Source organism: Amblyraja radiata, chromosome 2 (genome assembly GCF_010909765.2).
Source record: "Amblyraja radiata isolate CabotCenter1 chromosome 2, sAmbRad1.1.pri, whole genome shotgun sequence".
Lineage (NCBI taxonomy): Eukaryota > Metazoa > Chordata > Chondrichthyes > Rajiformes > Rajidae > Amblyraja > Amblyraja radiata.
The window spans coordinates 26,020,996-26,035,241 of NC_045957.1; the positions used below are offsets into that span (position 1 = coordinate 26,020,996).

The 14,246-nt window shown below is 46.1% G+C and overlaps 1 protein-coding gene across 4 annotated transcripts in view; it reads left to right on the top strand.

The window, feature by feature from the left end:
• LOC116987597 (sodium channel protein type 4 subunit alpha-like) overlaps positions 1-14,246 on the top strand; it is a 368,780-nt gene that overhangs the window by 306,069 nt on the left and 48,465 nt on the right. For all 4 annotated transcript variants that reach the window (XM_033043769.1, XM_033043777.1, XM_033043758.1 and 1 more), the window contains 2 exons: positions 6,442-6,596; positions 8,604-8,777. In XM_033043769.1, coding sequence (XP_032899660.1) covers positions 6,442-6,596; positions 8,604-8,777 — 329 coding nt within the window. The remainder of the gene's footprint in view (positions 1-6,441; positions 6,597-8,603; positions 8,778-14,246) is intronic.

Genomic DNA, 14,246 nt, shown 5'->3' on the forward strand with positions numbered 1-14,246 from the left:
TCTCCATCACTAACAATAGCAAGTGAGGAGGTGGAAAAGCTATGCAGGAGAAAGAAAAGCCTAAAAACTCCAGGACCGGACAATGTTTCCCCCTCTACCCTCAAGCTCTGTGCCGAACAACTGGTACCAGTCTACACAGGCATTTTCAATCAGTCCCTGAAAACCTGCCTGCTTCAAAGTCTCCACCACGGCCGGCCTTAAGCCAAGTGGACCAATTGCTCCCAGTTGTGCTCCGCGCCTAAGGGGGCCCCGTGCTAGAGTAATCTACTCTCGGCACGGGTAGATCTACTCCGGGTAGAGGGGGGAGAGAGAGTAGAGAGGTGGATGGGGAAGAAAGGGATAGATGGGGAGGGGGGTGTGAGGGGGAATGGAGAAGGGGAGGTGGGTCGTTCCCTCACGGTCTCGGGGTATCGCTCCCGCCCCTCCAGTCGCCGTGCTTCATGCACACAGCCCCGGATCCACCCCTCTCTCTCCCCGGGGAGACGCGGTGAACAATACAGGGAGGGCCGGGCCGGGGGTTGGAGCAACGTTTACAAACCTTGGCCTCAGCTCACACCCATCCGCCCAGACCCCGGCATCTGCTCCCGCCGACGGCCCTCTCCCTCCCTTCTCTCCTTCCCTCCCACACACAACTAACAAACACAAACACACACACACACACACAACTAAGTTAGGATGGGGTAGATCCCAAATGGTAGGATGGGGCTGAAGCCCAAAACTTACTGCCTGGACTGGTTTTTCGCCAATAATTATTGGTTTTCCAGGATCTAGTTAATTAAATTACTTTTTTTTCATTTCACAGTCACTAAAACAAGTGGTATTGTAACTATGTACTTTTACAGAGGTGATCTACACAGTTTGTTTGTTACTTGTAGGCTTACATGTATGCAATTTTATATTAAAATGCAGCTTAGATCTGTTTGGTCCATTAACTTGCAGGCATTTTTTAAGTGCACATTTTGATTGCTTTCCATTCTACCATGGAGATATAAAATCTATAATAGACTATTTATATTTCTATGATTCTACAGACCTTGGCTGGGAACCTAGGGCTCACCAAAATTGTTCCCAATTGGGCCCCGCACCTCCTAAGCCCGGCCACTATTGTTCCAGTCCCAAAAAGCCAAGGATTTCTGGTCTTAATGACTACAGGCCTGTCGCACTGACCTCTGTAATCATGAAGACCCTTGAAAGACGTGCTGGCCCACCTGAAAAATATCACCTCCTGCAGTTTGCATATCGGGCCAATAGATCAGTTGATGATGCAGTCAACCTGGGCCTGCACATCATCCTCCAGCACATAGACAGCCAGGGGACCTATGTGAGGATTTTGTTTGTTGATTTCAGCTCTGCATTCAACACCATTGTGCCAGAGCTACTACACTCCAAACTCTCCCAGCTGACTGTGCCTGAACCCCTCTGTCAGTGGATCACCAACTTCCTGACAGGCAGGATGCAGCAAATACATCTCGGACCCACTGACCCTCAGCATAGGAGCACCGCAAGGCTGCATACTCTCCCCTCTCCTTTACTCTCTCTACACCAATGACACAATCGGCCACAGGCAATGATGGTCCAATTCTATCCTGCCATCGTATTGTACGTATACCTACTTGGCTAATAAAAAGTGTTCAATTCAATTCAATTCGATAAAGTGGTGACGTTTAAGGGACTTTTGGATAAGCGCGTGGATCTGGAGGGATGTGGATCATGTGCAGGCAGATAAGCGTGGAATCATGTTCGGCTCAGACATTGTGGGCTGAAGGGCCTGTTGCCAGTGCTGTACTGTTCTGTATTTTATCCTCTATGAAGCAAGGAACTTACATTTACGTAGCACCTTACACAGGACATCACAAGGAATATCACAGCCACTAAAATACTGTAGATGTGCTGTCACTGGGATATGCACAACAATTCCACTCAAGGACCCAAAAGGGTGAAAAATAAAGTGAGAGTTTTAATATAAGGAGTATTGTGTGCACTGCTGGTCACCCCAATACAGGACTAATGTGAAGGCTTTGGAAAAGATACAGAGTAGATTTAGTTCAGTTTCATGTAGTTTAGTTTATTGTCAAATGTACCAAGGTGCAGTGAAAAGCTTTTTGTTGCGTGCTAACCAGTCAGCGGAAAGACTATGCATGATTACAATCCGGCCGTCCACAGTGTACAGATACATGACAAATGGAATAACGTTTACCAGATCAATGCCTGTGCTAAGGGGTATTAGTTACAGGGAGAGATAGCTGTTTTTATTCCAAGTACTGTCAGTTCACAGAATAACCTGGAATTGGGGACAGTGATTAAACTATATTGCAATTGTTAAGGGGCCACTTGACTCATGGAGTCCATGCCAGTTTAGTTTAGTTTCACCAAAGCTAATTAACCTGTAAACCTTCACGTCTTTGGAGTGTGGGAGGAAACCGTAGCACCCGGAGAAAACCCACGCGTTCACAGGAAGAACGTACAAACTCCGTACAGACAGCACCCGTAGTCAGGATTGAACCCAGGTTTCTTGCACTGTAATAAGGCAGCAACTCTACCGCTGCGCTACTGTGCCGCGCTATCTCTAAAACTAAAAACTAATACCAAACTGACCTTTCAGCTGAATGGCCCTGCCACAAAGACATTGCAGGCACTTTATCTCCACATCTCCAGCCATAGGTCTGTGAGCTACCTAACAGAGAGAGGACAGAGCAACCAACACTCTCTCAACAAACCCTTCACATCCACTTGTCACCTGGCACATGTCAACAAGCACCTCTGTCCTGTAGGTTTGCTGGGGTTGCCCAAATAAACATTACTCATCCCAGCTGACCAACATCACCATCCTCATGGAAACTCCCAAGAACATGTTTCTGTGACGAAGATGTTGCCAGGACTCAAAGACCTGAGCTATAGAGGGAGGTTGAGCAGGCTGGAACTCTATTCCTTGAAGCACAGGAGGATGAGAGGTGATCTTATAGAGGTGTACAAGATCATAAGAGGAATAGATCAGGTATGCACACAGAATCTCTTGCCCAGAGTAGGGGGATCGAGAACCAGAGGACATAGGTTTAAAGTGAAGGGGGGGAAAGATTTAATATGAATCTGAGGGGTAACCTTTTCACACAAATGCTGGTGGATGTATGGAACGAACTGCTGGAGGAGAGAGTTGAGGCAGGTACAGTCAGAATATTTAAGAAGCACTTAGACAGGTACATGGATATGATAGGTTGAGAGGGATATGGGCCAAACGAAGTGTGGATATGGCATGTCGGTCGGTGTGGACAAGTTGGGCTAAAGGGCCTGTTTCCACTCTGTATGACTCTAAGACTAGTGGGAGAGTCTAATACGAGAGGGCACAGCCTCAGAATACAAGGATGAACCTTTAGAAAGGAGATGAGGAGGAATTTCTTTAGCCAGAGGGTGGTGAATCTGTGAGATTCATTGCCACAGGCGGTGGTGGAAGCCAAGTAATTGGGTATCTTTAAAGTAGAACTTACCAGATTCTTGATTAGTAAGGGTGTCAAAGGCTTTGGGGAGAAGGCAAGAGAATGGGGTTGAGAAGGAAAGATGATCAGCCATGATTGAATGGCAGAGTAGACTCAATGGGCCGGATGGCCTATTTCTGCTCCCATGCCTTATGAACGTATGAAACCCAGTAGGTCTAGTTATGTCTTTTTTTTCGGTTTTGAAGTTCTGACAACCAACTGGAAGCTTCGTAGTTGAGGAGCAGGATAATAGTTGATTGGATAAAGTCCATCCATGGTTAGAAATTTGTGACTGTTTGTGTTTTCTTTTATGTATGCTTTTCTTTTTTTTAAACGGCGCCAAAACTGTGGTGTCTGTGCATTTGCGGGCTGTGCAAAAGAATTTCACTGTGCTGTGTGTACATGACAATAAAGAACCATTGAACCATTGATTTCACAGCTCATAACAATACTAGTTGGAGACTAATTTGTCTCATAGTTTTCCCCGACCCGAAACGTCACCTACTCATGTTCCCCAGAGATGCTGACTGACCCGCTGAGCTACTCCAGCACTTTGTGTCTTTTTGCAGTTCCTTGCCTCTCGTAATACAGGCCATTGTAAAATCTACTGCTGATGGAGATGTTGCCTGATTTTGATGATTAATCCCTCTCGCTTAATCTGCAAGGACTCTGACTCAAAAGATTCAAATAATTTATAATTTTAGGGCAGCACAGCTGGTAGAGCAGCTGCCTCACATGGCAAGACTCCCGGGTTTGATCCTGACCTTGGGTGCTGTCTGTGTGGAGTTTACAGGTTCTCCTTGTGACTGCGTGGGTTTCCTCTGGGTGCTCTGGTTTCCTCCCACATCCCAAAGGAGTGCGGGTTTGGTTAAGTAAATTGCCCCTAATGTGCAGGGAGTGGATGAGAAAGTGGGATAACATAGATCTTAGTGTGAACGGGTGATCAAAGGTCGGCATGGCTTGGTGGACTGAAGGGCCTGTGGTATCTTTCAGTCCATTAATCTTACTGCCCATTGACTCAATGCTGCCTGAATGACAGGGTGTGAGTGGGTCTATGGAACGAGCTGCCAGAGGAGGTAGTTGAGGCTGGACTATAGTACCTTCCTTAACTTTGGTGTCACTGTGGGGTTATATTGTGTCGTGGACTTCTGTGTTTGTGCTTTAAAAAAAAAAATGTTTTATTTATTATTTATTTTAATGTTACTTGACTGTAAGGAAAATCCATTTCATTGTCTCATGAGAAAATTACAATAAATTGAATCCAATCCAATCCAATCCAATCCAATCCAATCCAAACAATAACACCATTTAAAAGACATTTGGATGGATACATGAATAGGATGTTTAGAAGGATATGGACCTAACATGGGCAGGTGGGACTAGCGTAGATGGAGTACCTTGGTCGACGTGGGCAAGTTGGGCTGAAGGGCCTATTTCCGTGCTGTATGACTCTATGGCAGTTCATTTGGTGATGACTGATATGCAATTAATAGAGACAAATTGTCTTGTGCAGAGTGCAAAGGAAGAGCATGCGGGAAGGGTGGAGGAGTGGGGGGGGACATTTACTGTAATGGATGGAGTGATTATATATTTGAAGAGGAAATAATACCCAGCATCCTGTCACATGAGTGCATTTAACTCACCATCTTAATTGCTTAATGCTGCTTTGGAGCAAGCTAGGTTTTCAATGCTAAACTGCATTAATCTGCGTTATTTGTTCAATTAGATTATTTTTCGGTGGGATTTACCAGTGAATCTTCTTCCCTACAGCCATCAGGCTATTAAACACAACAATGAATAAGCTCTGAGCTCTGAACTGCAAAAGACTATATTATTATTATTGCACTATATTTGTTATTTATTTAACTTGTTCTTTTTTTTTGTCTCTTCCCCCGTTATGTACAATGTTTACATATTCACATATTCTGTTGTGCTGCAGCAAGCAAGAAGTTCAATGTCCCATCTGGGACATATGACAATAAAACACTCATGACTCTTGAATTGCTTGCAAGTTGTCATTAACGGTGGTGAGGGGACATACATTTGGAGTATTGTGTTCGGTTTTGGTCACCCTGCTGTAGGTAGGATGTCGTTAAACTGGAAAGAGTGCAGAGAAGATTTACAAGGTTGTTGCCAGGACATGAGGGCCTGAGGTCAAGATTTAGCCTGAGATTGGGCAGGCTAGGACTTTATTCCTTGGATCGACTGGTGATCGAGGATGACTGGTGATCTTATAGAGATGTAGAATATCATGAGGCGAATAGATAGGGTAAATGCACAGAGTCTCTTTCCAGGAGCAGGGGAATCAAGAATCAAAGGACACAGGTTTAAGGTGAGGGGAGGGGAAGATTTCATAAGAACCCCAGGGGTAGCTTATTTTACATATGGTGGGTATATGGAATGAGCTGTCGGAGGAGGTAATTGAGCCAGGTTCTATCACAATGTTTAAAAAAACATTTGGACAGGTACATGGGTAGGATATGTTTAGAGGGGCACAGGCCAAATGCAGATAGGTGGGACTGGTGTAGATAGAGCATGTTGGTCGGCGTGGGAAAGTTGGGCCGAATGGCCTGTTTTCACTCTATGACTGTGACTCTATGACTAAGACTATGACTTTATGAATCTATGACGGCATGACTATGAATCTATGACTCTATGACTACGACACTATGACTGTGTCTATGACTATGATTCCATGACTATGAATATTTGGCTGTGCATCTACAATTGTGACTATGAGTAAGCTTCTGGCGAAGGGAGTCGTAGTGGAACGTCTCACACAAACCCATCCCAAGGTGAACTCCTCCCTTCTCTCAGGTTGGGAAAGACTCAAAATGCCAATCCAGCTGTTTGAATGAGACCTGATCCTTTCTCTCTCTCCCACTCCCTCTCTCTCTCTCTATCTATCTATCTATCTATCTATCTCTATCTCTCTTTCTCTCTTTCTCTCTCTCTCTCTCTCATTCCACAGCTTGTGTCCGTCACTTCAGCTGCTGCCAGATTAACATCATCACAGGTTCCGGGAGAACTTGGTGGAACCTGAGGAAAACCTGCTACAAGATCGTGGAACACAACTGGTTCGAGACCTTCATCATCTTCATGATCCTACTGAGCAGTGGAGCCCTGGTCAGTTTTTTAGTTTATTTTTTTGTTTTTTGCGTTTTTAGAGATATTGCATGGAAACAGGCCCTTCGGCCTACCAAGTCCGTGCTGACTGACAATCACCCATGCATACTTCTATCCTACACAATAGGGACAATTTACAGAAGCCAATTACCCGACAAACCTGCACGTTTTTGGGATGTGGGAGGAAACCGGAGCACCTGGAGAAAAACCATGCCATCACAGGGAGAACATAGAGTCATAGAGTTTTTCAGTGTGGACACAGGCTCTTCAGCCCAACTTGCCCACACTGGCCAACATCTCCCATCTACACCAGTCCCACCTGCCTGCCTTTGGCCCATATCCCTCTAAACCTGTCCTATTCATGTAGCTGTCTAAATGTTTCATAAATGTTGCGATAGTACCTGCCTCAACTACCTCTTCCAGAAGCTCGTTCCATACACTTACCATCCTTTGCATGAAAAGATTACCCCTCAGATTCCTATTAAATCTTTCCTCCCTTCACGTTAAACCTAAGACCTCTGGTTCTCGATTCCTCGACTCTGGGCAGGGGACTCTGTGTGTCTACCCAATCTATTCCTCTCATGATTTTATACACCTCTATTAGATCTCCCCCCTATTCCATCTGCGCTCCAAGGAATAGAGTCCCAGCCTGCTCAAGCCCTTGAGTCGTGGCAACATCCTTGTAAATCTTCTATGCACCCTTTCCAGCTTGACAACATCTTTCCTATAACATGGTACCCAAAACTAAACACAATACTCTAACTGTGGCCTCACCAATGTCTTATACAACTGCAACATAACCACCCAACTTCTATGCTCTGCCTGATAAAGGCCTAAGTGCCAAAAGCCTTTTTGACCACCCTGTCTATCTGTGTTGCCACAAACTATGTACCTGTACTCCTAGATCCCTCTGTTCTACAACACTCCCCTGAGCCCGTACAGACAGGATGGAACCCGGGTCTGGTGCTGTGAGGCAGCAACTCTACCGTTTTGTCGCTGTGCTGCCCATGCTGTTGCAATGTTCACTCTGAGTGAACTTGTTTTTGAACTCGATAATGTCTCTTGGTTTCTTGGAGAAAAAAGGAACTCCAGATGTTGGTTAATACACAAAAGGACACAAAGTGCTGGAGTAACAGTGAGTCAGGTAGCATCTCGTAAGAAAGGTCCCGTCCCGAAACGCCACCTATCCATGTTCTCCAGAGAGGCTGCCTGACCCGCTGAGTTACTCCAGCACTTTCTGTCTTTGTGGTTTTTTGAATTAAGTTGAAATATGCAGTGCGGAAACAAGCCGTTCCACGCCAACCATCGGTCACCCATTCACACTAGTTGTACATGTGTTATCCCACTTTGCATCCACTCCCTACACACTAGGTGCATTTTACAGAGGCTGATTGACCTACACACATGTATGTCTTTGGGATGTGGGAAGAACCCAGAGGGAACCCACACAGTCAAAGAGAGAAGGTGCAAACTCCACATAGACAGTCCCAGAGGTCAGGATCGAACCCAGGTCACTGGCACTGTAAGGCAGCACTCCACCAGCTGGGTACCACTGTGCTGCCGATTGTGATTTTAATAGTTGCCCCTTCTCCTAGGGCCATGTGGCATGGAAACATGCCCTGCAGCCAATTGTGATGAGACCACTCCATGTTAATCCCATTTCTCTGCACTTGGGGCCTGTCTCCCTTCTACATTTTAGCATTTCAAGCATTCATCTAAAAGTTTCCTACCGCTCCATGCCCACTCACTTTGCTCGCAATCTCCAGCTATGCCACCCTTCTGGGCCTCTGCATTCCAGCGACTGGCAAAACACAAAGCTGGTAGATTGGCACAATCCCGGGCACAGGGGAATGAAGAGGGAAAAGGGCATGGCCTGGTCTGCCGCGGGGCAGTCACGAGCGTCAGATGTCACGGTATGTTGTCACGTCCCCGCAATGCCCGCTGGATGAGATGCCCCTGATTTTTCTTCATTCCTGTGCCAATGTCTCCACGCTTTGTGTCCTGCAGACGTTCGAAGACGTCAACATCGACAAAAAGCCAGTGATCAAGGTGGTGCTGGAGTACCTGGACAAGATCTTCACCTACGTCTTTGTGCTGGAGATGCTTCTCAAGTGGGTGGCATACGGCTTCAAGAAATATTTCACCAATGCCTGGTGCTGGCTGGACTTCTTGATTGTGGCGGTAAGTACGTGGGGTGGGAGAATGGGCCAATCCGGTGACTTTAGGGCCAGCGTTCTACTTGACCAAGGTCGACCGGTTGAACTGGCCATGTTGTCGAGAGTTTGAGTTTGTCCATCTCCTTTCTAGACGTTTACAGCCGTGCCTTTATTTCACCGTGCCCTGCTGCACATTCATAGAACATGCTCAGGGAGGCCCACTGTGTCTTTGGGTAGTGGGGGTTGGGTGGGGGGGGGGGGGTGGTATAATAGTTGGCGGGATATCCCACCCCTCGTGCTTTTCCTCTGAGCTCTGGAGATCTGTGGGTTTTGAGGGTATCAGGCCAGTTAGATATTCATAAGTTCATAAGTTGTGGGACCCACAACTACTTCCCCATTCAATCATGGCTGATCTATTTCTCCCTCCTAACCCCATTCGCCTGCCTTCTCCCCATAACCCCTGACACCCGTGTCTGCTACACTGAGTCCCAGTGGCCCCTGCAACTGGGGCAAGTCATTTGCTGCAAAGAAGTCAATCCCTTCTATCCGCCCACCCAACAAATTGACTTCCTAGCAACCATTCCCATGCCATGGTTCTGAAGGAATCTACAGGTTATTAGGCACACTGCTTTCACTATTACTGTTATCAGGCAACTGAACCATTCTATCAACAACTAGAGAGCAGTCCTGAGCTACTATCTACCTCGTTGGAGAACCTCTGACTATCTTTAATCGGACTTTACAGGGCTTTATCTTGCACTAAACGTTACTCCCTTCATGTATCTGTACACTGTGGACGGCTTGATTGTAATCATGTATAGTTTTTCCACTGACTGGATAGCATGCAACAAAAAGCTTTTCATTGTACCTCGGCACCCGTGACAATAAATTAAACTAAACTAAACTAAACAAACTGGTTTATAACCGTGTGACCAACCAAGAAATGATAGATCTGCCCAAAACTATTATTCCATCATTGAATACACACATGTGTATCCATGTATGCACGCACACATGAACACACACATCATATGCCCAACTAAAAAAAGACACAAATTGCTGGAGTAACTCTGTGGGTCAGGCAGTTTCTTGGCAGATTATTAGAATATGGATAGGTGATGATTCGGCTCAGGGCCCTTACAGTTCTGCAGCATGGAAACAGGTCCTTTGGCCCAACCTCCCCGCACTGACTAAAATGCCCTGTCTCCATTAGTCCCACCTGCCTGTGTTTGGCCTATGTGCTTCTAAACCTGTCCTATCCATGTATCTTGGAATGTCTTTCAAATGTTGTGATAGTACCTGCCTCAACTACCTCCTCTGGCAGCTCGTTCCATACACCCTCTGTGTGAAAAATGTGCCCCTCAGGTTTCTATTAAATCTTTCCCCTCGCACCTTAAACTAAACTCGGTTCTTTGTCCTTTCATGGTCAAGCCCATGACTCTGTGTTCTGATCTTTCTGGGCCCCGTAAGCACATGGCCCTTGGGCGAGAGTTGGCAAGGGAGAGAGTGAAGTCATGGAGCTGTAGAGGGGCTATAATTAACTCTTGATTTTAGCACGCCCGAGGTGTGATGTACACAACACAATGCCCTGATCAGTCCGATAACCGTAATGGCCATTTCCTTATTAGTACAAAAGATAGGGAGCTGAATCCTAAATCTCATGATGCTCTCCCTGTGGCAGCTAATTGCATGGGCCCAAGGCCGTTAGAAGTGATGATGACTTAATGGATCTGTTGTCACTTGACTGTTGTCTCAGCTACATCAGTGCTGTGTTAAATAGTAACATAGAGTCAGAGAGTCACTCATCCTGCATGGTAACAGGCCCTTTGGCCCAACTTGCCCACAGCCACTAACATATCCCGTCTACACTAGTCCCACCTGCTTTGCGTTTGGCCCATATCCCTCTAAACTTCGGGACGACAGATGGCACAATGGGCTAAGTGTTCGGCTGGCAACCGGAAGGTAGCCGGTTCGAATCCCGCTTGGAGTGCATACTGTCGTTGTGTCCTTGGGCAAGACACTTCACCCACCTTTGCCTGTGTGTGAATGTGTGTGAGTGATTGGTGGTGGTCGGAGGGGCCGTAGGCGCAGAATGGCAGCCACGCTTCCGTCAGTCTGCCCCAGGGCAGCTGTGGCTACAGAAGTAACTTACCACCACCGAGTGTGACTGAGGAGTGAATGAATAATGCGATGTAAAGCGCCTTGAGTATTAGAAAGGCGCTATATAAATCCCATCCATTATTATTATTATTAAACCTGCCCTATCCGTGCATCTGTCTAAATGTTTCTTAAACATTGCGATAGTCCCAGCTTCAACAACCTCCCGACAGATCGTTCCATACACCGACCACCCTTTGTGTGAAAAGGTTACCCCTCAGATTCTTATTGAATCTTTCCCCCTTCACCTTAAACCTATGTCGACTGGTTCTCTATTCTCCTACTCTGGGCAAGAGATTCTGCGTCTATCCGATCTATTCCTCTCATGATTTTATACACATCATTATCCCTCTCTGTTCAGCACAGACCTTGTGGGCCGAATGGCCTGTTCCTGTGCTGTACCACTCACTCTATGTTCTATGTTCAAAACCCCTTGTGATCTCATAGACCCCTATCTAACCCTATTTATGTACAAGAAGAATCCTGACTTGAAACATCATCCCTTCATTTCGCCTGACCCGCTGAGTACCTCCAGCACTTTGTGTTTTATGCTCCACTTAACCTTCTATTCCCCATGGAGAACGAGCCCAGCATCTCCAGTCTAAGCAATGATGGCAGGAAAATTTCTAGTAAATCTTTTACATAGAACAGTACAGCATAGGAACAGGCCCTTCGGCCCACAGTGTCTGTGCCGAACATGATCCCAAAACCAACTCTTATCTGCCTGCATATAATCAATATCCCTCCATTCCTTGTGCCTATTCAAAAGTCTTTTAAATGTCATTATCGTATCTGCCTCAACAACCACCCCTGGCAGTGCATTCCAGGTACCCACAACACTCTGTGTAAAAAAACTTGCCCTGCACATCTCCATTAAGCTTTTCTCCTCTCACCTTCAAACTATGCCCTCTGGTATTTAACATTCCATCCTGGAAAAAAAGGTTCTGATTGTCTATCCTATCTATGCCTCATATCCTCCTGCAGCCTTATTAGAAAGCTATGGTATGAAGGTGTTCAAAACTTGAGGGCGTATGTTGAAGGTGCATGGGAGGAGATTTAATGGTGATCTGATGGTCAAAGTTTGCACGCAGAGTAGTTGGTATCAGGAATGAGCTGTCAGTGGAGGTGAAGAAGGCAGGAATTGTAACAGGGGGGCACAGTGACACAGCGGTAGAGCTGCTGCCTTACAGCACCAGGGACCCGGGTTTGATCCTGACTACGGAGTTTCTACGTTCTCCCTGAGATCTACATGAGTTTTGTCCAGGTGCCCTGGTTCCCTCCTACACTCCAAAGACGTACAGGTTTGTAGGTTTGGTAAAATTGTAAATTGTCTCTAGTGTGTAGGATAAAGTTAGTGTATGGGCATTGCTGGTCGGCGTGGACTCGGTAGGCCGAAGGGCCTACTTCCACGCTGTATCTCTCAGCTCTAAATATTCAAGAAGCATCTGTATACTTAGTCAAACTGTCAAGTCAGGTTTCTTGTCATATTAATTCACAGACTCATACAGCATGGAAACAGTCCCTTCAGCCCATCTCAATCATGCCCACCATGGTACCCCACCCAAGCTAGTCCCAGTTGCCCACACCTGCTCTATATGGCACTAAACCTTCCATATACTTATCCAATGTATTATAAACGTTGTTACTGAACCTGCCTCAACTACTCCCTCTGGTACATGTGCAGTGAGGTACAGCTACAATAAACATCTTGTTTGCAGACACATAGACAGCACACAAGTACATTATCCATACATTATACATTGCAGGTATCATTTATTGAATGAGCATGGTACAGAGGGATATGGAATTAAGGAAGGTACGTGGGATTAGTAGAGAAGGGCATGATGATCGGCATAAACATGGTGGGCTGAAGGGCCAGTTTCCATGCTGTATAACTCTATGACCTTCACACTCTTGCTGGTCAGGTGCTCAGAATTGGGACACAATATTCTGGCTTCAACCCAACACATGAGATGTACTGAATAGATTCAACACAACCTCCCTGCTTCTGAATTCAGTGCCTCTGTTCTATGAATCCCATGTGCCATAGCAACACCAGAGGCCACTAGCTCTCTGAGAAGATTAAAAAAAACTGTTGTGTTAAATGTGCACACAACTGGTTCAAGTGAGTGAGGTTGGTGGTTAATATTCTTTTTGTCAAGACAATGATATTACTTTAGTTTAGAGATACAGTGCAGAAACAGGACTTTCGGCTCACCGAGTCTGCGCCGAACAGCGATCACTCTGTACATTAACACTATCCTACACACTAGGGACAATTTACAATTTTACAGAAGCCAATTAGCATACAAACCTGCATGTCTTTGGTATGTGGGAAGAAACCGGAGCACCCAGAGAAAACTCACACAGGTCACGGGGAGAACGGACAAACTGCGTACAGACAACACCAGTAGTCGGGATCAAACACGGATCTCTGGCGCTGCAAGGCAGCAACTCTACGCTGTGCTACAGTGCAGCCCCATTAATTCAGAAGTATCTCACTGATCTCCTCTCAGTCCACGTCTCCACAACCTGACACAGGTCAAAGTTAGCTGGAGCCTGATCGTAGAACATAGAACAGTACAGCACAGTAGACCACAGGAACAGGCCATTCAGCCCACAATGCCCATGCTGAACATTATGCCAAAATAACCTACTCTCCTGACTATGGGTGCTGTCTGTTTGTACGTTCTCCCTATGACTGCATGGGTTTCCTCCCACACTCCAAAGACATACAGGTTCATAGGTTAATTGGCTTTGGTAAAGATTGTAAATTGCCCCTGGTGTGTAGGTGAGTGCAAGTGTAGGGGTGATCGCCAGTCGGCAGTCGGCACGGACTCAGTGCGTTGAAGGACCTGTTTCCGCGATGTATCTCCAAACAAAACAAAACTAAACTCCTTTGCCTGCACATGATCCATATTCTCCCCATTCCCAGCAAATCTACGTGCCTGTCTAAAAGCCTCCTGAACATCATTGTCGTGTCTGCCTCCACCACCACCCTTGGCACCATATTCATAGCACCCACCACCCTCTCTGTAAAAAACACTTTAAACTTTGCCCCTCTCTCAGAGCTATGTCCTTTAGTCTATGACATTTCCACCTTGTGAAAAAATATTTTGACTGTACCTATCATTCAACAGCACCCAATTAACAAAACAAATCCCGGAAATCTGAAATAAAGCCAGAAAAACTCAGCAGGTCAGGCAGCATCCATGGAGAGAGAAGAATAGTTAGTATTTCAAATTGGGGACATCCACATGAGGTGAAGACACAAGTAACTGCAGATGCTGGACTAAAAAAGGCACAAAGTGCTGGAGTAACTCAGCAGGTTAGGCAG